Source organism: Salvelinus alpinus, chromosome 5, assembly GCF_045679555.1.
Source record: "Salvelinus alpinus chromosome 5, SLU_Salpinus.1, whole genome shotgun sequence".
Taxonomy (NCBI): domain Eukaryota; kingdom Metazoa; phylum Chordata; class Actinopteri; order Salmoniformes; family Salmonidae; genus Salvelinus; species Salvelinus alpinus.
The window spans coordinates 22,142,510-22,170,162 of NC_092090.1; the positions used below are offsets into that span (position 1 = coordinate 22,142,510).

At 42.4% G+C, this 27,653-nt stretch overlaps 1 protein-coding gene across 2 annotated transcripts; it reads left to right on the forward strand.

The window, feature by feature from the left end:
• Window positions 1-1,819: 1,819 nt before the first annotated feature.
• LOC139575736 (monoacylglycerol lipase ABHD2) lies at window positions 1,820-27,205 on the forward strand. 2 transcript variants are annotated; one of them, XM_071400979.1, is made up of 11 exons: window positions 1,820-2,065; window positions 3,807-3,896; window positions 4,466-4,690; window positions 8,976-9,151; window positions 10,237-10,404; window positions 10,627-10,810; window positions 13,263-13,355; window positions 13,843-13,941; window positions 15,447-15,516; window positions 15,731-15,815; window positions 21,865-27,205. In XM_071400979.1, the coding sequence occupies exons 3-11, from the start codon at window positions 4,473-4,475 to the stop codon at window positions 22,074-22,076; spliced, it is 1,305 nt and encodes a 434-aa protein (XP_071257080.1). In that variant the 5' UTR covers window positions 1,820-2,065; window positions 3,807-3,896; window positions 4,466-4,472; the 3' UTR covers window positions 22,077-27,205. The 2 variants fall into 2 exon arrangements, with proteins under 2 accessions (XP_071257080.1, XP_071257081.1); XM_071400980.1 differs by lacking the exon at window positions 1,820-2,065 and adding an exon at window positions 3,495-3,627.
• The last annotated feature ends 448 nt before the right edge of the window (window positions 27,206-27,653 follow it).

Here is a 27,653-nt window from a genome sequence, read left to right on the forward strand (position 1 = left end):
GGCGGGTTCTAAATTAGCTGGTTCCATGGATTAATGCGCGGGTGGGCGCGTCGGAGGCTGGAGTAGATCCCTAAACCTTGTACTGTAAAATTTGTGTTAACATTTGTGTTTCACTTTCTATATTTTTTTATAAACACTTTGGAATAGACATATGTACTCAGAGAACTTACTATGTTGGTGAAGTCTGGCTATAGTATAAGAACAATGGTAGGCTAACATTTTTCGCTATAAGTAACTAATGTATCCTTTATAGTGGGTACCTTTACCCTTCCCTCTGCAGATCTGGACCTGGGGGGTTTGATGTCCACATTTTGAGTTTTATCGCTTCCTAGTGGTCGTTTTTCTCAATGAAATAGAACAACTTGTGGCTATGGTCAAACCATAGAGATAGATAGAGGACTCTATAGTGGCCAAAAGCACGTTTTAGCATGGGCAGCGCCATTGAGGACTTTCGCAATTTTGAAGTAGTCTACTGGGTAGGGACTTCCTATGGGTTAAGGAAGGATCACATAATTCCATCCAGGTCATCACAATGAATTATACTTGTGAGCAAACATTCCATAACTACAGGTGGCAGTAAAACGCCAACCTTGGCTTTTATACTTGTTCAAACAACACACTCCAGGGGGCAGTATGCCCCCTTTCAGTTTGTTTGCCAACTCATAGAAGTAGTAGAAGAAGGAAATTGACTACTTCAAAATGTGTCCTCTAACTCAGGGGTTTCCAAACTTTTTCACTCAGGACCCTCTTCCAGAATTGGAGAACACCCGCTCACCCCCCGTATGTGTGCGCCACGCCTATTTATATGAGAACAAGCCCTGTTCATGAGACAAATTGCTCACACCCTCTTGTTGGCGTTGAGGAACATGTGCAGGTTTAAAGATTATTTCCTGCAATTACACACATTTTTGTCACGGGTGCATCATTTTTTTCAGTTTTAAAGCTAATTTCCTTGCAATTCTGTAGATTTTGCCATGTCTAGTGTGTATTTATGTGATATTTGAGTGACTTGAACATTACAACAAAATCTATAGGCTAAAAAACCTAGCTGAAAAACATTAGCTGACATGGGCTAGTTGATCTGGACATTTCTGGCAGTTATAAATATCTCTCTAATGTATGTAATGACTGACATGACAAGAGAAAAACTGATGCACTACACAATTAAAAAATTTAACCTCCTGGGGGGGGCGCGCTCCACAGTTTGGGAACCACTACTGTAACTATTTCTATGGGTCAAACTTACATAAAGTAATTACAGTAATTACAGATCAAAAGCCTACAAGTACATTTGATTATTTGAAAATGATTTTGTTATAGTGTTGTGAATGTGTGTGATCCATTAGGAAAGTTGTGTGTTTGCACAAAAGTTATTGCTTGAAGGAATAAGAAAGGATGTACATATTCAGCTGTAATGTGTAGGCTATCTGAACAAAGCGCTCAGATATCTTTCTAAAAGGGAATGTATTGATGTTACATAACTGTTGTTTGGAGGCATCCTCATGCTTCTTGCACATTCCAAGAAAGACTATATGCTATTGATCATTTTGATCAATGAAAATGTATTATATGAGACACAATTATATTGGCTTATACATTGACGCACGACTCTCCACACGTTTCAGCAATAAGTTGTGATCATTGAGCTAGCTATTTATTAAATTAACGGATGAATATGTAAGCATGTTATTTTCCTGAATATGTTTTGGGGGGGATACAATTGTATTAATTTTCTTTAGCCAATCGCTGTAAAGAAACTGGAGCCGCGCAGCGTAAGAAATGGGAAAATACGTCAGAGAAATTACGTTTCTGCGTTTATAACCCAATAGAAGAAGGGGAATCATATGCAAATGAGATAGGAATAGGAAGTGAATTCCGAGATGTCAGTCTAGCGGTAGCTACATGTCAATGCATGTCCATCGACAGAGAGGGTGAAATAATAGAAAAGACGGACCGTAAATTATTTCGAGATAAATATAGAAACATCCCTATGGAAAGACACGGATTCAGACACAAAGGAGAAAAGGAAAAGACTGGACACGGTGTAGGAGAGGACGGTAACGAGGTTAGTTTGCCAGCTATCTCTGTCTGTTACGATTAGGGACGGGGCGCAGGGCGCTGTGTTGTTTTCGTCGGTTTAGCTAGCTGAACACACCACTATCGAACTAAGCAAGGTATGCTAGCTCCCTAACACATTTTATTTTCCATTTGAACAAATACCTTGCTTAGTTCGCTAGATGTATGTTGGTTTGACATACTGCGAGAGAGGTTGTCAACATTCATTCCACCACTAGCTCGTGGATGCGTGAAAAGCAGGGATGGTGAGTTGGGGCCCTTTGCCAAATAGCATCGAGCTAACGTTACAGTACTAGTCCTCTTACTTGTTTACTATATTATTACTTATGTCGACAAAAACATTTTTATTTTACGAAAGCCATCTAAAACATTGCTGTGTCCAGCATTACTTGTCGGTGGCAAAGCCATTGATAGATAAAGCAACGGGGACTGCATGGTGCGTACTGTAGCTGGTGGTGGGTTTCCCTTGACTCGGCTTGACTTGCTGCGCACTATGATAATCTGCATTTACTGAGATGGCTAACTAAATTAGCTAGCTAGGTAATTGTCTTCTCATGCAGTGTGTTCCTATTTCTATATTATCATCGTCATCATCACACACTTAGGCAAATTATTCCTACACCTGCCTACCAATACACATGTGAAAAAAGTGGTCCATGTGATGAAAACTAAAACAGGAGAGTTAAATTTGGGGTAAGCCATCTCAATGCATTCTCACTCATGCCCAGCTGCAAATGTTCACTACTGTGGCCGACAGATTAAAGAGTAGGGTGATATGGGGCTGAGCCCGTGGTGGTTTCCCTAATCTCTCAACTACGCAGCTCTGGAATGTTATTGTATCTCATGGTGGCAGGGCAGGCTGTGATTCTTAGCACAGGCTAGCCGTGGCCTATTGAGGCACCTGCTTCCCCCCCAAATGATTTAAGGCTACATCAGTGATCACGCTGGATGACTGACTGGCCTTCCCACATCAGAGGCAATCTGCAGTTTACACGAAACAACAACAAAGCGGCCACCCATCACTTGTTTTGGTAAAAAGCTGAGGAATGGGGTTAGAGAAATGTAAAAACACTCAAATTCATAGACAGAGCTATGGATGCAAGATCTGAGCATCCATGAAATCAAAGTATGCTTTCAAACCCCCCCGAGAAGTGGCTTGTAGTTACTGCAGTTATTATTAGGACTTAACTAATGCATTCTAGAGGGTATAGAGGAGAACACACAGAGCCTAGTTTACATCCCAAATGGCACCATATTCCCTATATAGGCCTAGTGCACACAGCCTTAGAAAGGATTCATAGAAGTGCTGACCTTAGTGGCCTGCTGACCTTAGTGGCCATGGCTAATGTAATTGATTCTTATCAGACCGTGTTCTTTCTGATTGGAGAGGGCAGCAATTCCCTGCTCTACGGGGAATTCCATTTGGAGCAGTGGAGGACAGCGGGGATCACTGTTAGTAATGGGGCTGTTAGGATTGATCACTGCACATTCTCTTGTTAACCAAGGAGACAGATGAACTTGAACACATCCGTCACAAATGACTGGTTTGAGGTCAGTGCTTAATATTGAAGAGGACCTATAGGGATTGTAGAACCATGTTAAAGGAAAGAAGTCTAGTATGGAGATATGAAGAGGCACATTTTCTCTGATGTTCTGTTGGGTTGCCAGATCACGCTGATTCTTAACACCTGTTTTAAAACATGAAATAAAAGTGTTTGTTTTTCTTCCAGATTTTACCACGTCACTGTGATTCTGTCACTGCACAAATAAAGGCTGTTGGACAGAGTGGATCATCTTTTTATTGAATTGAAACGTAAATTGTAAGTAAATAATTGTTTGATAGAATTGCTCAACTCTTTCCTATCCATGTTCTGAAGTTTGTTTGTTTTATCTAAACTACCTCATCTGACTCATATTTACATACCACAAGTTCTTCTTTTTGGACTGTAAACCAGCCTACCTCTTTCTCCACCATCTCTTTTTGTTTTGGCAAGTCTGTTTACCATCATTGGCTTTGTTAATTTTCTGCTTCTGTCATTGCTCCTAGCAGGCAGCTGAAACATATTTAGCTGTTGCTAGGCTACATGCCTTGAATTCCTCTTTTTGACAGAGAAATAGCTAGACCACTTTGTGCCCTCTGTTTGTTCCATGGTCCACACTGTTTACTGCCACTGATTAAGTTTGGTGAACAAGACGTAAGTTTAAAGTGACATAAATGTAGTTGTGTTGTCCAGGGTACAGTTAATCAGTGTACATGTGAGCATGGCTGATGTAGGCTAGTTGATTTAATGTTTTCCGTGTAGCAGGATCATCTGTACTAGCTGTATTTGTTCTACGTGGAATATTTACAGTCTAACGCTTTGTTTACTTCTCTGTGTTTGTCTCTCAGAGGCACCATGGCCACCCAAGACTCGGGCTACTATGACTACACCATCGTCGCCCCGGAGATGCCGGCCATGTTCGACGGCATGAAGCTGGCGGCGGTCGCAACGGTGCTGTATGTCATCGTCCGCTGCCTGAACCTCAAGAGTCCCACCGCCGCCCCTGACATCACCTACCAGGACACGCCCCTCAACCGCTTCCTGCTCAAGTCCTGCCCCATCCTGACCAAAGAGTGAGTGGCCTGTCGTTCAGTCTTTGGCCATGTTTTAAATGTCCCATTTTTCCAGGCTTTGGTATGACTCGACCGGGGAACCCAACCTTCCAGTCTCAGGGCGGACACTCTAACCACAAGGCCACCGAGTTGGCCATGACTATTTTATAGCTTATTGGGGTCTTATGATTTGTTCTGGGAGTTTTCAGTAGCCCGTAATTGGAACACTGCACCCATGATCGCCTTGCCGTGACAGCACCAACGCTGCTGTTGTCACTCTACACTATAGCCTACATCTAGTCCCACATTCCAAAGAACTCCTGTGTGTTGTGGAATAAAGCGATACTCCTGTATGACTAGAGGTTTCTCTGAATGTGTGGCATGGTTCAGAGCCAGTACTCTACTCTACTGGCCTAATAGCCCTGTCTTAAGGGAGTCTGAAGCCCGGTGGGAGACTCTGGAGGCTTCCCTCAGCTGCTGTCTCGTTATGTAAGCCTCTGTTATTTCATCTCAAATCTCTGGCCACGAGTCCTTAGGGCTCTGGTCAAGAGTAGTGCAATATGTAGGGAATTGGGATGCAGATACTTTTTATCCAAGCAGACTGTAGATGTAGTTTGAGGTTTGTGTGTGTTCATGTGCGCTGTTTGCTTTTGTTTGACAGTCTGTCTGTGTGTTTTAAGACTGGTGTGTTTTTAGCCGTGACTAATGGACCTGGAATGTTCCAGACTTCCTCAGGGAGGGATGCCCAGTTAAATATTTGCCGTCAGTTCATTTGATCTAGTCATAGGCTTAATAAGTATGTGATAAGACTATTTGTTTAGCTCCAACTCTTGCACATTTTATCATTTATAAGGTTCATTATACTAATTAGTAGGTGAATTGCTTCTTAATTAGATTCATTTTAATCTTAATTTTGCACTATATCCTTACACTGGGCTGTACTCAGTCAAAAGCTAGCCAAGACAGAAAGTGTGTAAAAGGATATTGGGCTAGTAGGGCTGTCGTTCATTCATCTATTGCTCCTTGGCACTGTTTATGCTGACTAATGGTCCAGGACGGTTTGTGTAACTCCTAATGACACCCAGTCAAGTTGCATAACACTGTTTCCAGCACGGTGACCACGGACAGATCAATCACGGAGAAGGAGAGAGGTACACAGTGGAGGAAATACGAGACAGGGGGGCAACGACTCTGTGTTCAAAGCAGTCAATGCATTCCATCTGTCATTGTATTGTAGAAAATAAGGGCGCAGCTGAAACATTTTACTCAATTTAGCCCAAGGAGAGTTTGGGAGTTAGCCTCTGAAAGGGCAGATCCTGCATTGGAGTGATGTGCAACAGAGCCATTCTTCTCTGATACTGAGTGAAGCCAGGTTTCCATGATCAGAGGTCTACTTGGCCTTTTATCTCAATCCGTCTCGGATGGCTTTGTGTTCAGGAAACCAGCCCTGTAAAGGGGCAATGTGGGATTGGTTCATCTGTTTTTGAATGTTTCAAATAATGATATGTAGCCATTGTTTTTTTTTTGAAGAATATAATTTATGAATGCCTCGAAGAGCTTAGGTTAACTGGCTTACCCCATGATTTTACCCCCAAAAAGTGTTGTGGTTACCCCTTCAGGCAGTAGATCAGAGGGCTGTGTATTGCATCATATCAAAAGGCTAGTTATTAAATCAGACTTCCAATAGAACAGACCCGTGACTTTGATCTGTACCTCCGACAACTAAGGGTGTTGTCTATCTATCAGCCCACGCTGGCTTCTGTTTCCTTTGCTTTGGTCTGCTGATGACTGTCAAGGGCGACAGCAGGTTACAGCGCACACACTCATGCACATAGACATCTATGAGGACACAAACTTGCGCACAGACATGTCGCTACATGTGTGTGGAGGAACATGTGTGCAGTCACAGACGAGATTCAGATTCTCATTTTCTTTCTGTCTTGACTGGAGCACCCAGACCTACACCACTCTAAAGTGTAGGCAATATGACAGACTGATTTCAGTCACACAGATATTCAAAAGTGTAGCTTTCATCAGTCATGACAGTATTGGGCCCATAGCCCCCCCCCTCGCCTGCCTGGACTCCTCCCCTTGTCCTCTTAGTCCTCCTGTGACAACATTACGTCATCCCTGCCAGTCGAGGATTATTCGCAGAGCGAGAATGTTCTGGGCAATCAAACCTGACCAAGACTTTAGTGTATTAGTCTATATCGGGGATATTTAAATCAGAGCCTGGAGGTCCGGAGTACTCCTGCTTTTCTGTTCTACTTCATGCTACCTTCCTAACTCTACCTACGTCAGAGTTGATAATGCTGTTTACACACAGGGGTTGGAGGTCTTATCTGTAATATTAGTAATGGTGTGGGGAAGCATCAGCGGTCATTGTGTTTTGAGATGGGCGTTACGTAAGGGAAGTAATGTCCAGGTGCTCAGACTGCTCTAATGACAGTGGAGGAAGATGAGATTGAGGGGGTTGTGCAACTGTTGATTTAGCAACAGACTTTGCTCGCTGACGATATTTACTGTACCAGTTTGTACACTCCCCACCCATGTGTGTGGACCGTCAGTCCGTCCTTTGACACAGAGAGGTTCACCCTGACCTTGGTTATCTCTGACCTTGGTTATCTCTAACCTTGGTTTTCTCTGCAAACAGCTGCCTAGCTATTCTCTCCAGGCAGGGAGCTGCCTAGCTATTCGCTCCAGTCAGGGAGCTGCCTAGCTATTCGCTCCAGGCAGGGAGCTGCCTAGCTATTCGCTCCAGGCAGGGAGCTGCCTAGCTATTTGCTCCAGTCAGGGAGCTGCCTAGCTATTCGCTCCAGTCAGGGAGCTGCCTAGCTATTCGCTCCAGTCAGGGAGCTGCCTAGCTATTCGCTCCAGTCAGGGAGCTGCCTAGCTATTCGCTCCAGTCAGGGAGCTGCCTAGCTATTCGCTCCAGTCAGGGAGCTGCCTAGCTATTCGCTCCAGTCAGGGAGCTGCCTAGCTATTCGCTCCAGTCAGGGAGCATCGGAGGCCAAAGCTACATTTGAGGACATTGCAATTGTCAACATCGATCTCCTTCTTTTGTTATCGTGGCTGCTAATCTATAAACAGACCTACAATGGAAACCACTACTTGTTTTTGGCTTTTTGCCAAGGGTTTCCTGCTAAATGTTCGGTGTACTTACATTTACATTTACATTTAAGTCATTTAGCAGACGCTCTTATCCTTCTGTGCTAAACTCAGTGTGCGGATGTGAGATGGTAGATTGTATGACTGTGATATGACTATCCCAGCTCATGTCTCACTGCAGTGCTAGCAGCAGATAGATCCACTTTGATCTCCTGCAGGGTTGGACCCTTACATACGTCTGCTCCCATACAGATACAGTACCAGGGCAGATGCATTATCAAGGATGGTCAGCTTCGTGTGTTTTTTACTTAGGAATGTGAATCTCTTCCCTGTCCCCCGCTGTGTGTAAATGTTGTTCCAACGCACTGTGACAGAGTCAACACAGCAAATAAACCACCCACCTTTTTGCCCTTGTTGTCTGTGCCTAACAACGTTTGTGCTGTTGTCATGTTGTGCTGCTGCCATGTTGTTGCCTCTTTGTTGTTGCTACTGTGTTGTACTGCTGCCATGTTGTACTGCTGCCATGTTGTGTTACTGTGTTGTCATGTTGTACTGCTGCCATGTTGTGTTGCTACTGTGTTATGTTGTGCTGCCACTGTGTTGTTGTCGTGTTGTTCTGCTGCCATGTTGTGCTGATACTGTGTTTTCATGTTGTGCTGCTGCCATGTTGTCTTAGGTCTCTCTTTTTTATGTAGTGTTGGTGTCTCTTTTGTCATGAAGTCTCTTTTGTCCTACCTTTTTTAAAATTTTATCCCAGCCCCGTTCCCCGCAGGAGGCCTTTTGCCTCTTTGTAGGCCGTCATTGTAAATAACAATGAGTTCTTAATTAACTTGCCTAGTTAAAGGTTGAATACAAATAAAATAGTATACTACATTAGCTGACTGACCAAAATAAAACTGTCAGCAAGAACAAGTCATCAAGTAAAGTTATTCTATTACTTCAAGGGACATCCTAATGCTGTTGTGTGTTTTTCTTACAGGAACCTCTTATGGACACTTGCACATTCCACACATGTAGAGTGTACTGTATGTGTGCGATGTAGGCTACTAGCCTATGTGATAGAGCTCCTAGGGCCTATACGAAGAATTACAATGTATTTTATTACCTGCAAATAAACCTTTCATCTCTTGAGTAAATGTAGTAAGTAAGCCTTGTCCGAACCAGAACAGCCCATAGTGAATGTTTGTGTGTTTTGCAGGTACATTCCGCCCCTGCTGTGGGGTAAAAGTGGCCACCTGCAGACAGCACTGTATGGCAAGATGGGGCGGGTCAGCTGCCCTCACCCCATAGGCCTCAGGAAGTACTTACCCATGCAGGATGGGGCCACCGCCACCTTTGACCTCTTCGAGCCCATGGGGGACCACCGGACAGGAGGTGGGCTAGTTCAATCATTTATGGATCATTTATCAAGAATGGAGAATCTCTGTTGGCCTAGGACTCTCTTTTTGCAATATAAACAGTCAACAACAAAAACATCCCCCTCAATTGAGATGTGCTTGCCTTACCTTTTCTATGCCTAGATTTAACTGTTGATTTACAGCAATGACCAAGGAGAGAAGTGCAATGGGAAGGAAAGCTGTTGAATGAGCTCATTGGAAGCATGAGAGTAAATTCATCATAGCCCAATGTTGTGCTATGGACCTGTCCTATGTACAGTATCGGTCCTGTCTGGGCTCAGTTTGTCAGGGCGGTTTTGACGCCTTTGTTGGTCCATTGACCTGTTTACACTATGGTTCCATTTCCCGTTGTGTAGGTGATTATTATGTCAGTGTTGTTGAGGACACAGATTTACAGACCGTGACTCTAGGTAAACTCTACTTTCGGCTAAGGTGATGAGATCAGGGTTGCGACCCAAATGGTACCCTATTCCCTATTTAGTGCACTACTTTTGACCAGACTATTGGCCATGGTCAAAAGTAGTGTACTGAATAGGGTGCCATTTGGGACGTAGTTCATTTGTTTTGACCTCAGAGTTGAGACGTAGTAGTTTCTAATTGTCACTAGTTTGCGTTGCCATATGGAAGGGAGCATGTTGCTTTACTTCACACATGCCTACACACACATCCACTGTTTGTTTCCTGTTCTAGTTGTGCTGTTGCCAGTGGCTTCTGTCTGTTGTCCCTTTTATCTTACATAGTTATTTAAAAAATACATTTGTATCCCTTTTGCCTCTTGTCAGTCCGTCATTGTAAATAACAAATTGTTCTTAATTGACTAGCCTGTTAAATTAAGGTAATAAAGAGCCTCTGGTAACTAGGCTACTACTTGTGTTATTATTTGAGTGACTGGGACATCTCATCCTACAGAGGTTTTATTGTGGCACCATACTGTCTCTGTTTGCTGCCTGTCATATTTGCGTACGACACCGTGCAATGAGGACGTGTAATCTTGCCTTTTACATATTTTCATTTGGAAACGGCTCACTGATCCATCTGTTCGTATGTTTGCTATTCCAACAGATGACGTCACCATGGTGATATGCCCGGGGATCGGTAACCATAGCGAGAAGCACTACATCCGCACCTTTGTGGGTCACTCTCAGAAGGAGGGTTACAGGTGTGCTGTGCTCAATCACCTGGGTGCTCTGCCCAACATCGAGCTCACCTCACCTCGCATGTTCACCTACGGTGAGGACTACACAGACGTGTACAAACACACACATACTCCTTATAAAAAAAACACACAAAAGCAACAACAATAAGTTTTATAGGTGAAAAGACAGGATAGGTTTTCACCACACCACCCTCATTTCAGATCAGTGGCCATGAATTATGCTCCCAAGGAAATGAACCAACTCAAAGCCCCAGTATGTAATGTCTTTGCTCTGGTCCGTGTGCTTGTTCTGGTAGGTTGCACGTGGGAGTTTGCGTCCATGGTGGGTTACATCAAGAAAATGTTCCCTCACACCCACCTCATAGTGGTGGGCTTCAGCCTGGGAGGCAACATCGTGTGCAAGTTCCTGGGAGAGAACCGGACCAATCAGGAGAGAGTGCTGTGCTGCGTCAGCGTCTGCCAGGGATACAGTGCACTCAGGTGGGCTACGGTCTTAAGACTTATACCCTGTGCAAGTACGCAAAAGCAACATGTAAGAGCTACTCAAAATGGCTGTCCCGTGTTTTTCCGTGGGGTTACAAATTGCAGTGCTGCACAATTTTGTGTATTATAATTGCTGCGCAAGGATGCTGAACGGCCATTTTGCCTAGCTAAGGGTGTTTGTTGCATTACATACTATATCCCCTTTTTACACACAGCTGTATACTTGGTCAGTGAAGGTGTCATAACCATCAAAATATAAACAGTGTAGACACATTGTCTTTTTTAAAGGCAGTGTTATGCTTGTTATCAATGAGCTGTAACATAGCTAACTTAATGTAAATAAGTGAATTGTTTTGCCCCACCTTAGTGAAGTTAGCTCGCTAGCTGAAGTTATTTACTGTACAGTTGGTTAGCATCCATTGCTACTCTTTTGCAAGCTATGGTAAAACAGCTGTCAAAAATGATACTGTTCAGTTGGGTTTTACCATTGGCGAAGGCTTCTAAAGATGAAGGAATTCAGATATTTCTTAGTTTGAGCACGATCCACTGAGTTTGTAAACTACGGCACGCGACATGGTTCAATGTGCCAGTAAATAAGCACAATTAACTTTTTTTTCTCAAATTGCCACTGTCTTGGCGTGAGAATTAGAATCATGTATACTGTGATAATGCCAGTAGAATAAATGAGTAACAGAGAGCTGTGTACAATATGGCGAACGAGGCGTTTTATGGTAAGTACATGGGGGGCCGTCATCTTTTATGCACCTTTATACTTTCCAAGTGTATTGCTTTGAATGCAAGTGCTCTGTCTCTCTTACTTCTGAGCCTTGCTACTCTGTAAAAGGAGGTTCACTCAGATGGAATTCACTTTGCCCAGCAGCTTTCTGTCTGACAAAGATGGCAACAAGGCTGAGAGTAGCTGGGATCCTGTTTTTTCTCCAGCAAACATTGATCATTTCCTGTAGTTTGGCTTTATCTGTGATCTCAGTGGACTGGTGACTAACACAACAAAGACAGAGGACAGATGCCCTGCCTTTTATCCTTGCCTGGGTGCCGGTCTGTCTCAGCTGTAGACAACTGGTTGTTGCCTTGCCAAGTCTTTTGAGGTAGGCAAAGATGTAGGCTAGGCTACAGTACTGAAGTTCTGTGTTATTGAATAGTGAAACAGACTCATACTGTTGGCTGCTCCGTTAACCTGGGTTGTTAGTGTTATTGTTCATGCACCATGCAGTTCTTCCATGGAGGTGGTTTCAGGGTTTTCTGTTCTTAGTCCCTGTAATCTATTTGATTACACTTGGGTCTGCAGCAGACTCCCTGTTATCATAATGAGCATAGACTTTGTAAACACTTGAGCTTCTGTCGTGACGGGGAAAACTGTTTTGTCACGACACAGTGACTGAAAACGCACAACTCCAGTGTTTCTAGATGTGGTATTGCACAAGCTCTGGGACGGAAAGATGGAACTCTGTGAAACGTGTTTTTGAACCACACCTTTTAGAGTGTGAAACGTGGCCAACTTCTCTTGGCAGGAACACTGTCTGCTCTGTCCAGAGAGTAAACCGTGTGTTCGTGTGTGTGTCAGGACCAGGCAGACTGGCCTTTTGTGAAATGGGATTAGTCTTTATACCTCTGTTTTATTTTCCATTCCTGTCTGTCATAGCTAAAGCCTTGTCTTTTGTCATTGCCCATGCCATCTGTTGAATGGGATTGTTATGCCTGCTGCGTAGTTCTCACTATATATGCTACCTCTGTAGTATTTCTCATCAGGGTTGGGTGGGTAGGTTACGTTCTAAATGCAATTTGTTAGTTACTAGTTACCTGTGAAATTGTAATCAGTAATGTAACTTTTGGATTGTCCAAACCCGGTAACATTGTCTGATTACTTTAAGTTACTTTTTGATTACTTTCCCCTTAAGAGGCATTAGAAGAAGACAAAAAGGATCCATCAAACACATTTGGTGTGTCATCATAGAGGTCTCTGGACTTATGGTCAGGCAAAAAAATCTGATTAAGCCTACATGTAACTGATAACATGTGAAACAAGGTTGAGGAGTAACTGATTACATGTGCACTAGCAGATATGAAGTTGGACTAGTTAATTGCTAGATGGGTACTGCTAGCTAGTTATTAGCTAGTTGCTAGTACTGCTAGCTTGTTGATAGCTTGTTGCTAGCTAGGTAGTGTTGGTGAGTTCATAGTGCAGTGAGAGATTGTTCTGTGGATTTAACGTGTGGGGTGATGGTTAGCATGTCAGCTTCAAGAGTACAAAGTGTTGTTGGCAGCAGTTTGTTGTTGTTGTCCTGTATTGGCCTAACGTGATAACCCGTGTTGCATGCTTTAGACAACTTTTGACAATGTTGGTTCTCAGGCCAAACGGATATAACCATGACAACAATATAATTTGTTCTCTCTCTACACACAACTGACTTCCTGGTGTGTGTGTGTACAGGGCCCAGGAGACGTTCCTACAGTGGGACCAGTGCAGACGCTTCTACAACTTCCTCATGGCCGACAACATGAAGAAGATCATCCTCTCACACAGGTACTCAGCCCTGTTCCAATACTTAGCACAGTCACACTGGTAGGCCCAGTCCCAAAGAAACCCCTAGCCCCTACCCTAGGGCCATGACACTTCTCATGCATCTGAAATGGCCAAATTACTGTAAAAGCGATATGGTGGAAACTCCATGTGGTGATTGGGAGCTATCATAACACCCGTTCAAGCCCTGCTGGGGCCACCCATAGGAAAACAAACTGTCTGCTAAATGGCTTATATTATTTAAGATCTATGACAAATGGCTTGGACTTAACTCATAGTCACAACCCAGCAGATCAGTGAAATTCCCCATAGAGGAGAAACACCAAACGTGTACACAGCAGCTCCCTGAGGCAAACTATTTAACTAATGAAATGGAGGCAATTAGCGATGGCACGGAATTTCCTGGTATAGGTATGGATTTTACTGAGAATAACTAGTGTTGTCACGTGTTTCAATGGCATGTCTCAACATTTTGTGTGTGTGTTTACAGGGGCAGTCTGTTTGGAAGTGCAACGAAGATGGAGGACGCAGACCTGAGCCGGCTCTACACGGCCACCTCCCTCATGCAGATCGATGAAACCATCATGAGGTATAGCACATGCTGAAAATAAACTAGACTCAGAATCAAATCAGTGTTTTTCTTTCCACCCAATACATTTTAGTAAAAGACACTAAATAGAATCTAACGCAATTATTCCTGTGAGCAACCGGTCTCACATTGACCCCCTGTGAAATCAGTGTTGAGTCCTCAACACTACAATATTTAGGACTGATTTCACAGGGGGTCAATGTGAGATTTATGGCTGTATGTTTAAAATACTGTCAACACTCATCAGCACCTGCTGAAGTTCAAGCCAAACCTTTCGAGTTTTGTCAATACGTAGGAACACTATGCTAGGAGCCATTGAGCAGGGCTGGGCGATTATGGCCTAAAACAAATTCTAACTAATGGGAGTTTCTCGATTTAAATCTTGAAATAAGCTTTGTTGCACAATTTAAGGTCAAAACACTGCATTTCAAACAGTTTGGAATAATATGATGAATTCAGGGCTTGTAAAATTATACTTAAGCTTTTTACCCATTAATAATTAAATGTATTTTATCAAAATAGATTAACCTGCTTTTTTGCAATAATCGCTGCGCTGGCTTTTAAATCTATGAAAATACCCTTTTTGTTACATATTTAACCAGAACCAGGCACAATGTACATTCACTAATAATGACTAACTTAAGGTAGCAGGAATTATTGATAATGAACACAGGTCAACCTCTCAAGCTCACCTTCTAGTGGGTAGCCAGCTAATCTTTATATTTCAAGTCTAGCCAAGTTGGGTGTATTTGCTTGCTAACATGGTATAACAGTTGAACTGTTATGAATACACCCTCCTGTCCATCTCCACCTGTTCGAACAAACTGTTCACTTTGTTTAGATATTGAAATCAAGTGAGAACGAGTTGCCAATTCCTGATATTAATGTGTCTTGTTATGCTCATTGCACATTTATAAAACACATACTAGACAGCTAGCACATAACAGCATGTGGGTAAAATGCTGCTAGCGGTGGTGTTACCGCAATGCCGCGCACGACAGGAACTTAGCATACTTTTGCCCAAGTCGTTGATACACACGTCTTAGTAAGGTCTGCTCTGTTCTACATGTTGGGAGCTGAGACATGAATAGGGTGTCATTAGAAAGGTTTAGTTTAAATGCAGATAGAGAGTTTAAACTGCTTGTTGTCAGAGAGGAAGAAGTGCTCTTTAGTCTTTGTTGTGGTGAGTGGCAGGGGGAGGGGCTTGCTGTGTGTCAGTGGGAAGGTGCACAGTGAACACCGCACAGAAGGAGCAAAGGAGACGAGAAAAAAGACAGTTAAAATATATTTTTTTTTTACCTTGATTTTTCAATACAGGCATTTTGAACAGTGTGCTAAAACATTAATTTGCTATATCGCCAAGCTCTAAGAAAGGCCTCTGAGTATCTTGCTGTGCACGGTTCGTAGGGATGTGCGCACACACTTAGTATGTCACTTAATAATCCCTCCAGTTTCCACAGCATGCTGCTTTGTTTTGTGACCTGTCACCCCTCCTGTCTCTGCAGGAAGTTCCACGGGCACAACTCCCTCAAAGAATACTACGAGAAGGAGAGCTGTGTGCATTATATTCACAATGTAGGTTGATACTCTCTATCCCTACTTCTCTCCTGTGTGAATTAACAATACTTTTCTAAACATGTATGTGTGTATGAATATCAGAAATGTATTAAAGGAAGTGCTTAGAACAGTGTGAGGTTCTTTGGAGAGTTCATGATTTAAGCTTGTCTAAGTGGACTTATTGGGCTTGTGTATTGCATACAGTATATCTAATTATGGTTGTATTTTGTAGGTTGACGTGCCACTTCTGCTGGTCAACTCTGCAGACGATCCTCTGGTCCACGGGTCTCTGCTCACCATCCCTCGCACACTGGCAGGTAACACACACCTGCATTAGTACACACACAGAGTTTATCTACTCAGAGCTCGTCCCTACAGAGACACAGGGCCACTCGGCAGTGCCTGGTCAATCTGTCAGTCAGGCTATTGTCTTCAACCTAAGACTTGCTGAGGTGCACATTCAGAGCCAGTAGACTGATCTGACTGTTGGTACTGGCTCTAAAATCACAGGACAGTTCTGGGCATTTAAAAAGTTGTCAGAGGCTGCATGACCGGCTCAAACCGCCCTATCCCGTCCCCAGGACACCTTTTCCCCAGAGCTAAACATGCGCATTCCCCACTTGATAAAATGACATCTCTACTTGGACTGTCTGTGTCCTGCTTCTGTTATAATGCAATGTCATTATAGTTAACACAGACACAGAAGTCTGTACAACATGTTGGTCATGTCATTATAGTTAACACAGACACACAAGTCTGTACAACATGTTGATCATGTCATTATAGTTAACACAGAAGTCTGGACAACATGTTGATCATGTCATTATAGTTGACACAGAAGTCTGGACAACATGTTTATAGTTACAACAGAAGTTTGTAGGCTACAACACGTTGATCATGTTTATATTTACAATAGACGCAGATGTTTGTACAACACGTCGATCATGTTTATATTTACAACAGACAATAGACACAGATGTTTGTACCACATGTGGATGGTGGCATTTCTAGTTACAACAGACGTTGTACAACATGCCTTTATGCAGAGCAGAGGGAGCAGCGGAGCTACATTAACATAATTGTGCGTTGAAGTTATGTTTTTTTTTAGCTATTGAGGAGAGGCGTCCAGAGAATCCGATCATGCAGCCACTCCATAAGAAGTTAGCCAGTACTGTAACGCAGGAAGAAAAACACATTGCTGAAATGAACTTGGTGTCAGCAAGCTACTTTGAAAAGTCACTTTTTAATGTCCAGAACAGTATGTGCACATGTTATTTGTGTACTAACACAAGGGAAATCATTAGAAGTCTACTGTATTTTCACCAGTTCAACACCTGGTACAAAGATCTCCCTTTGTCTCTGAAACAGCAGAGCTGGAATAGGCAGAGGAATCCTTTAACTCCCACACCCAGGCCAGGGAGGGGGCGGTATGTAGAACTAGGTGTGTTGGGAATGTCTGACTGGTTAACACTGGCTCAGTAACTCAAACACACACACACACACACTGTAGTGTATCACACAGATGAGAGCCTCTGTCTCCTCGTGTGCTCGTGACTTAGACTGTAGACACCGCTAGGCCTCCTTACCTTTTTAGATATGCAAACTAAAGTCTGTTATTTTCTTCCACACTAACTGATTCTAATGACTGATAGAACACCCATCATGGTAACCTGTCATTTTAAAATAGAACACTGAGAATAGCGGCCAATCAGCTCAATCCTCAAGGGTTTACTGGGTTGATCAAAGGGAGCAGTAAAGGAAAGCATGTTATTTATGGAAACAACCACCTCAGCACTACCAACTAGTCACCATGTGTTGGATTATATTAGATCCATGGAGTGTACAGTACTCCAGCCAGTTCTCATCTCTCACGGGATTTCTGGAACAGCCCATCCCAAATTGCCCTCTATCCCTCCCCCTTGGCCCTTACCCTTTAATGTAAGCATGTCTGAAGGGTCTGGTTAGGTATAAGCTGTGTAGTGGTAGAGCTTCCACCATATTGCTTCCCACCTTACAGATCTGCAAACATTGAAGGCGTAGGTCCAAAGAGAAGTTCCCTACTGAAATGATCCCGTTTCCTCAGTGGTGCACAATGTGTGGTGGTGATGTGATGCCTCCTGTGTCCTGTTATTTATAGAGTCCCAGAGCTGGGATGGAGGGTAACACTAGCCCACTGGCTTGTTACATTTACATTTTACATTTTAGTCATTTAGCAGACGCTCTTATCCAGAGCGACTTACAGTAGAGTGCATACATTTTATTACATTTTTATTTTTTTACAAGGATATCCCTACCGGCCAAACCCTCCCTACCGGCCAAACCCTCCCTAACCCGGACGACGCTATGCCAATTGTGCGTCGCCCCACGGATCTCCCGGTTGCGGCCGGCTGCGACAGAGCCTGGGCGCGAACCCAGCCCAGCATGGGCGCGAACCCAGAGACTCTGGTGGCGCAGCTAGCACTGCGATGCAGTGCCCTAGACCACTGTTGTGTCCACCACTACACAGAGATGCAGGGTGGAGATATAGGAGATTCTCAGCTGGTGCCCTGCCTAACTCTTAACTTCTCTAGGGTATGTGGGACGGTAGTATCCCACCTAACCAACAGCCAGTGAAATTGCAGGGTGCCAAATTCAAAACAACAGAAATCTCATAATTAAAATTCCTCAAACATACAAGCATTATACACCATTTTAAAGATAAACCTCATTAATCCAACCAAAGTGTCTGATTTCAAAACGGATTTACGGTGAAAGCACACCTTGCGATTATGTTAGGGCAGTACATAGCCACAGAAATACACAGCCATTTTTCCAGCCAAAGAGAGAAGTAACAAAAAGCAGAAATAGAGTTAAAATGAATCACTAACCTTTGATGATCTTCATCAGATGACACTCATAGGACTTCATGTTACACAATACATGCATGTTTTGTTCGGTAAAGTTCATATTTATATCCAAAAATTGGAGTTTAGGCCAAAAGCGAGAGAAAATGCAGCGCGCCAAATTCTAATTAATTACTATAAAAATCTAACTTTCATTAAATAATAACATGAAAGATACCAAATTAAAGCTACACGTGTTGTGAATTCAGCCAACATGTCAGAATTCAAATAGGCTTTTCGGCGAAAGCATACGATGCTATTATCTGAGCATAGCACCATAGTAAACAAAAGAGAAAACATTTCAACCCTGCAGGCGCGACACAAAACGCAGAAATAAAAATATAATTCATGCCTTACCTTTGACGAGCTTCTGTTGTTGGCACTCCAATATGTCCCATAAACATCACAGATGGTCCTTTTCTTCGATTTAATTCCGTCGATATATATCCAAAATGTCCATTTATTTGGCGCGTTTGATCCAGAAAAACACCGGTTCCAAGTTGCGCAACGTGACGACAAAATATCTCAAAAGTTACCTATACTTTGCAAAAACATTTCAAACTACTTTTGTAATACAACTTTAGGTATTTTTTAAAGTAAATAATCAATAAAATTGAAGACTGGATGATCTGTGTTCAATACAGGAAGAAAACAAACTCAAGCATGCTTTCTGGTCTTTGCGCCTCTATCAAACAGTACACATGAAGATACACTTTTTCAAGATGGCCGTACTTCATTACACAAAGGAATAACCTCAACCAATTTCTAAAGACTGGTGACATCCAGTGGAAGCAGTAGGAACTGCAAGCAAGTCACTTAGAAATCTGGATTCCCAATGAAAACTCATTGAAAACAGGGTGACCTCAATTATTTTTTTTTTTATCTGAATGGTTTGTCCTCGGGGTTTCGCCTGCTACATAAGTTCTGTTATACTCACAGACATGATTCAAATAGTTTTAGAAACTTCAGAGTGTTTTCTATCCAAATCTACTAATAATATGCATATCTTATCTTCTGGGGATGAGTAGCTGGCAGTTTAATTTGGGCATGCTTTTCATCCAAAATTCTGAATGCTGCCCCCTACCCTAGAGAAGTTAAAGGGGAAATCAGCTGGTGTCCTGCCTAACTCTCTGAAAGGGGAAATCAGCTGGTGCCCTGCCTAACTCTCTGAAAGGGGAAATCAGCTGGTGTCCTGCCTAACTTTCTGAAAAGGGAAATCAGCTGGTGTCCTGCCTAACTCTCTGAAAGGGGAAATCAGCTGGTGTCCTGCATAACTTTCTGAAAGGGGAAATCAGCTGGTGTCCTGCCTAACTTTCTGAAAGGGAAAATCAGCTGGTGTCCTGCCTAACTTTCTGAAAGGGGAAATCAGCTGGTGTCCTGCCTAACTTTCTGAAAGGGGAAATCAGCTGGTGTCCTGCCTAACTCTCTGAAAGGGGAAATCAGCTGGTGTCCTGCCTAACTCTCTGAAAGGGGAAATCAGCTGGTGCCCTGCCTAACTCTCTGAAAGGGGAAATCAGCTGGTGTCCTGCCTAACTCTCTGAAAGGGGAAATCAGCTGGTGTCCTGCCTAACTCTCTGAAAGGGGAAATCAGCTGGTGCCCTGCCTAACTCTCTGAAAGGGGAAATCAGCTGGTGCCCTGCCTAACTCTCTGAAAGGGGAAATCAGCTGGTGCCCTGCCTAACTCTCTGAAAGGGGATATCAGCTGGTGGTTCTGTCCCCTTTGCCCTAGAAGAGTCAGGCAGACTCACACTGGCCACAGGAAGCCTGGAAACATGCAGAAGCTGTTGTATAACTATTGTAGTCACCTCACCTGGAATCAAACTTTAAGCTGCATGGTAGTTGGCACATGTCATTAGGACTGTCTGGTGGACAAATCCAGCCAACAATCCTCAGTCAGGAGTCTCGTGCTGCATAGTGCTTAACCCAGAGTTAAATTCCATTTCATTTTAGGATTCAAATTAAATGTTATTCAAATGAAGAATATGACAGTATTATTATGACTTAACAGTGTGTAGTTTAGATGAATTAGGCTTCTGTATAATTGACCTCAACTTGGGCCACCTCATGATGCTTTGCTCATACTTATCTTCTGTGTCACAAAATGGAAGCTGCATATTAGACATTATTTCTGTTTTAAAGCAAGCTTCAACTTTTCCTTGCGTCTAGTTAATGGTCCTTTTTTAAAACGCTATTAAACAATTGATAGGACACTGCTTCCCAAAAGATGCAGCCAGCCAAACTGAATGGTTTATTATGAATGTGTTCCTACATCAAACCCTCTTCAGGGTTCAGCCAAATGGAAAGCTGGGGTGTCCTTGAATTTTTTTTATAAATATGAGTCATTTCCTAGAATCACCTAGGCTATTATAACCGCTGGTAGATGTTAGCAGATAGTCTATGGTTGGTACAAGCCCTGTGGGATCGCGCTCACCAGGCGGACACTGCAGTGTTCCCCACTAACCCAGTTAGAGCTGGAGAAATTACAGCTACATGTCTGGATCCCACGCTAGTGTTCTGTTCAGGGTTGGGGTCCATTCAGAAAGTGATTTCAATTGTGGGAGAAAAAAAATCTTCTACTTCTCTGTTTAATTTAGAAGTAATGGAAAATAGGGGTCCATTTTTATTATTGAATTGGAATATCAATTTACTTCCTTAATCAGCCCAACCCTGATTCTGTTCTAATACTGTTACTTGCTACATGCTTAGTCATTTCATAAAAGGTTATGTTGTGTCATTTTAATCTGTTATTTACAATGTTCTAACAGTTTATTTCAAGTTAATATATGAACACTAACCTCACTAAATAGGTTATAAATAGGCTGTACTGTACAGCCAATCAAAGTGACTTGTCCCATTTTGGTTGACGTGCACCTCCCAGTGGATTGGGTTGAACAATTGGTGTTTCAACAAAAACCAAAACCGAACGGTATGAAGTAGCTCAGCTACAGAGTAATGAGTTAATTGTTCTAGTTGGTCGATCCTGATAGATATTACATGTTTATTGCCTTTATCAAGGTGCTGTTTATCTTTCATCAGGGTTATTGAGCTAACTGGGGATAGTGATGGGTGTTAATACACTGGACCCTGCTCTCCTTCTCTCCCTGTCCTCCTAGACGCCTGACTCAATATCTCTGTCCCATTACACAGATGACGCCATTTTACGACCTTGGTGTAACATTATGTGCTGTGTTCGTCATTTTACAGAATGTATGGCATCATTCCTGACATAACTGTCACTAAACAATGACTCCCATGTGGTTCCGGGGGCTGGTCTGGTGGTAGTGCTGCCGACCCGGATCACATGCCCCTGGAGGCAGCAGTTCCATCTCCCGTTCCTCCACTTGCTTTCTGTACTGTATCCCTCTTATCTCTCTCCCTCTCATACATTTCTATCCATTTGTCTATCAACTTAAAAATATGTTTTAAAAGATGCCGCTATCTTCATATTCTACCCTCTCCCTTTCTGTTCCCTATCCCCCTCCAGAGAAGAAGCAGAATGTCATCTTCGCCCTGACACTACATGGGGGGCACCTGGGCTTCTTTGAGGGGGCCGTGCTCGTCCCCCAGCCCCTCACCTGGATGGACAAGGTGATCGTGGGTTACGCCAACGCCATGTGCCAATGGGAAAAACAGAAACCGCCATGCCAAAAAAGCGGGAACCTGAATACACCCTGTCCTGAAGAGAAGGCAGCGTAACCTTTAACTTCCTGAACTCCTCTCTCGCTCACCTCTGACCCCCCCCCCCCTCCCCACTCACTGAGGAGAAACCTTAACCAAACTTGAACTACTACTCTCTCTCTCTCCTCTCACGCCTCTTTCGGGTTACTGTCTCAACCCTCCCCTCCCTGGTACCCCTGTTCCCTCAGCCTCTACTCCTCCTGCTGCCCCCCTCTAACCAAAACCACCTTACACGTGAAGGAACTAAAATGACTAAATGCCTTTGTGCTTTGTCTCTGAGGGGAACTAGTGGAGTGGAGAGGAACAACTACTTTTGTCCTTACGTAAACATTACCAAGAGAGATCCCTGAGATCCAACCATGGAGACTTTGACCAAATACTCACTAAAAAGGGATGAATCAAACTGGCATCCTACGAGTAGAGAGGGAGAGAGAGACATGGTAGATGTGTAGTCGTAGAGAAAACCAGCACAGAAGAAACCTCCTAGTACTATCTCTGAGGACTAATGAAGCTGCAGTTACTGTACGTTACAGTGCGCTCACTGCTGACGACTGCCAAGGCTTTAGCCTAGTTTGCCGTCTTAAACCAACACCGCCTCTTTATACAATGTATGTTACTCACAAATACTGTATAAAAAGCCAGTTTAGTTTAGCAGGCCGTGTGTGCTGAGAAGGAGAGCTACGGGATAGCTCTGTTAGTATGTGACCTTTTCTATTAGGTTGATCTGATTCTCTGTTCAGTCTGTTTTAGTCCTAAATATGTTTTCTTGGTGAATATCAGCCCTTTTTGGAAGGTATACAAATATTGAATTAGTTTATTATTATTATAGTCATTTTATTATACAATTATTTTCAGATCACGAGTCCCCCATAAAATGAGTATCTATTTCGCACTTGATTCCATGTAGAATCAAGGGGTATGTCTCACAATGCACCCTAGATCCTATGGTGAAATATAGTGGACCTGGTCAAAAGTAGAGCACTACAAAGGGAATAGGGTGCCTTTTGGGATGCATCCAAGATCTCACTCGCCCCTCAGTGATATTAAGCAGTGGAGGTAGGTTTTTACCTAGCGGACCTGACCTGTGGTCAATCTCAATGAGATCCATGCACATTCCTACTGTCTCGTTATTCTATCACTTTTATTCAATGCACTTTATACGTTGTATGTCACGTTTCTTTCTTTATTCAACCATTTTGTTATTCTTTTATGGGACTAGCGGAAGACAAAGGTTTAGAAACTTTTTTTTTTTTGCTTAACGTTTAGTTCAGTGACACTAACGAACGGGAGGGAGAGAGGTTGATAACTCTTCAAGTTAGACGGCCCAAATGATCCCCACGTTCACTAAACCCTACAGTCCACCCTCCCAGTAGAGGATTTTTGTATATAAAAATAAGACACTTTTTCCAATATAGTGCCCTACATGTTAGTACACTATGTAGGGAATAGTGTCATTTGAGATTAGCCCTCAGGGTGAGTCTTCCTTGGCTGTCTGTCCTGTGCAGTCAACCTACTCAGCCTTACTACTAACCCTAACCTACTCAGTCCTATACCCTTGATCAGCTCCAGGTCTTCTGAAGCATGACTGACTATGGAGTCATTCCCTTAGACACAGAGAGTAGCCCACTGCCAATACACAGACACTCCAGTGTCAGACACTCGTATGGAAATGGACCTAGGTGTACTTGTTTGGGCTAGCAGCTCTGACTCAATAATATCACAAATACATTTTCAACCAAAGTCACAACGTACATAACTGCTGTGATAACTGGTTTATCACATCTGATGTTGAACCCTTAATTGTCGATGGCACTGTACAGAGGTGAACATACAATCATGTAGATGACTGGTTTTATAGACCATGTGTTCATGGGACCTGAGCTGTGAGGTGTGCTGAGTAGGATGGCCATAATCATTGTGTTTATGACTTCCAACAGACTCCATTTTGTTGAACCAAAAGTCGTCACAGAAAAGGTTTTTAGTTGACCAGCGGTAGAATACTGATAGAATATTGGTGGCAGTGTTGAGGTCTACCAGAGAGGAAGTATATTATACATGGGAATGGCCCAACTTTGTTGCTAGGGAACATTATCTTTCAACGGGGGAGAGAACTTCTTTCCATTTAGTTGTCAGGACCGAAGGTCTTAGCACACACGTTTATGTTTGAAGGAATGCTGGAATGTTAATGCTGAAAGATGCTGAGGTGTATGAGAACGATGTGTAGGTGAGAATCTGATGAGGTTCGCAAAGACACAACCCCGAAGTCAAGGGGGAGTGGCGAAAAAGATAAAGTTTAGATGTTATAGCTGAGACGTCATAGCTTTCCGTGTTTCCTCTTCTTCTATATAATGGCCATGCATTTTCCCCTTCAAAGCCTGCAGTGGCAGCCATGCTGGTGGTGTGTTGTCATGACTTGTCCAGTCCAGAGGTCCAGCCAAGTGAACTGTAGGGAGGGAAAGCTGGTGATTCACTGTACATTAGTGTTATGTCCTAAATGGTACCATATTCCCTAATATAGTGCACTACTTTTAACCTGATCCCTATGGACTCTGGTCAAAAGTAGTGCACTATATAAGGATTAAGGTGCCATTTGGGATGCTGCCAGGCGTATCAGTCTCACCCAACCCATACCATCTGTGTACCATAATGAGCTCTTTCAACATCACCTCCTGCCAGTCATTTGGCTGGCTGAGTTCTTTCAGCCTTGTAAACGTCACTCCCTTCTCGAACTTCCTCAGTCAACTGGCATCCAAACACAAGGGTGCCATCTGCAGGCTTGGAGAGCAAACTACAACTACTGTCTTAAATCCAGCCAGTAGGTTACTGTACTGTAGTCCTTTAGACATTATTGATGTTAACTCAGTGAGACAAGATTTTAATACAGCTGTTGAACTAACTGATGTTTATTACCAATGTTTGTTACCACTTTTTAAGGACACTTCAGTTTTAGTTAAAAGTTGATAGGAAATGAGTTAGTCAGTGACTCGTCCAGTCTAACCGATAGTCATGTCGTTCTGAGATATCCCAGCGAGTAAGATCTGAGTCTTGATACACCAGCATAACAAGCCGTCTTTGCTATGACTCCACACCAACAGGGTGTGTTCTGTCTATAGAAATCCACTTATCACCTAACTTTGCACAGAAATGCAGGTTTGGATTGTATCTCTTCAAACTACTTACAGAATTCAACATTTTGTTTGTTTTTCAGAATTATTTTCGAAATGTTTTTTGTATTGTTACGGTGACTTATTATTTTCTTGTATGTGCAGATTTGTGAGAGTATATGAATGAATGTAGGTGTGTATGCTGAGTCCTAACACCATCTCTGGTTTGGAAAACCAAAACATGTCTTCACTTTTTAAAGATACAAATGAATTAAAATGTATACATAGTTCGGTCGTTCCACCAATTCAGTGCCTTTTTAGAATTCAGCTGGTAACATTCTCTCAAAGTGCACATGTTCAACTTCATTAAAAACACTTTTCCATCTCAAGAGGTTAAATAAAAAAGCAACTATATTAAGTTTGAAATAAAGTAATAGGGTTGGTGATCATAAATAAGCCATAAATCCCATTGTGATGGAGGGAATGGGAGCCTGTTGTGTACAACCAGGAGGGGCCATTGAATGCAAGCTTTAATAAAATACAAGTTAAAACATTTCTAGCCTGTCTATATATGGGGTAACAGGGTTGACGTGTTATGCTCGACCCACTCAGTTTCCCACCACAAAACACCAGAACCAGCTCATCTGCTTTTACACTGTGATTTGACTATTAGATATTAGTGTATTTAGGTTATTATTATAGTTTCACCATTTTAAATCGAAAGTTCAGTTTACGTAACAGAGTTAACCTTAAAATGAAGGGACTTTTTTTTCTCTTGAAATTAATTACAATCTTCAGAAATGACTGCCAAAGCAACTAAATAACTAGGGCTTTACAATGATGGAGAAATGTTGAGCTTAAGTGGGTTAAAATCTTCCTGGAGGAAACAGAGTTCATGGAGGGACATGTTAATGCCGAATTTTTGCACTTTAGGAAGTCTATTCATATAAAACATGTGATTTATTGAATTCTCCATGTGGTCTATATTAAAGGGCACTTCAATGAATAGCAGGCTTTTAAAATTCAATATTGGAACATCATTTCTACTTCAACTATCAAAAGGATACAAAAGGCAGTCATTTGGTGAAACGACCCAGTTATATGTTACTGTATGACAGGGACCAGGGGCCATTTTATAACAGATTAAGGCAATAATCAATAGGGATTTTTGTTTCTCTCAAGGTGTGAATGCAGACATGTGAGGGGAAAGATGAGTAAAATGAAAGTGGGAGAACCATCTTATTTATGCAGTTCTGTTTCAACATAGAGAATGGCCTCCAATCCATGTCCGATGTTCTGAGTTTATTTTAGGATTGATATGAAACAATGTATTAATCTTAACTTCCGCTTGTTGAAACTAATTGTGTAAGTGTGACTGACTATGGTCTTGCAGGTCCTGCTTTTGAGAAACAACCTTTTGAGACTGGATGAGCTCACCACACTGAGATCAGAGGCCAAATGTAATTAGTGTCTCAGAGTAGGAGTGCTGATCTAGGATCAGTTTTGGCTGTTAAATCAAAATATTTCATTGGTTGTATGGACATTGGGGACCTAGATCAGCACTCCTACAGCCCCAGGGGTTTATTCCATGGGGTGAAATGTCCAGAACGATGCTCATAGAAAAGTAGTGCATAGAACCAACATGATTCCACAAGAAAGAAAGCTCTGTAAATGCTATGCAATCCATTTCTATCTGAAACGTTCTGACCATGCCTGAAGCTGGTGAACACAGCTAAGATATGGGGAATGGAGCCCTTTCCACCAATAAGAACACAGTGATCCATGACATCAACAAATGTTCACTTTTAACATTCTAGAGCTTTATTCTTGTGTTTACAATCCGTTTCATTGTATGAAGATGTTAGCTGTTCTGGAAGGGTGGTGGATGTGGAAATGTAATTTTGGTGCACTGATATAATCATACAGTATGAAATTATGAATTCAGATCACTGGTGTGTTTTTGTAAAGAAACCCAATGGTGTGTGTGATGTAAGAATAAAACAAATATGGTTGTTCCAAAAATAAATTATTTTCTTGTAAAAAGTTTCTTGTCTTCATGAGCAACTGGTGGTATGATTGATCTCATGTTCAATGCCTTCAGAAAGTATTCACACCCCTTGACTTTTTACATATTTTGTTGTGTTACAAAGTGGAATTAAAATGGATTTAATTGTCATTTTTTTTGTCAATGATCTAAACAAAATACTAACAATGAAAAATAACATCTTGATTAGAAAAGTATTCAACTTGGTAACACTTGACAACCAGCATCATCATAATGTCATAACTGACAACTTGTCGTAATATATGTCATGACAGTTTCATGAACATTTTGTGTTAATTTATGGCTGGTTATGACACCCACATAAGAGTGTCAAAACCCACAAAACCTACCACACAAGGCAAAACATTCCATTACACCATAGCCTACTTGTCAACAGTATGTTTATTATATAACATTTTCTGAAATGTACCATATTCAATTATTGTA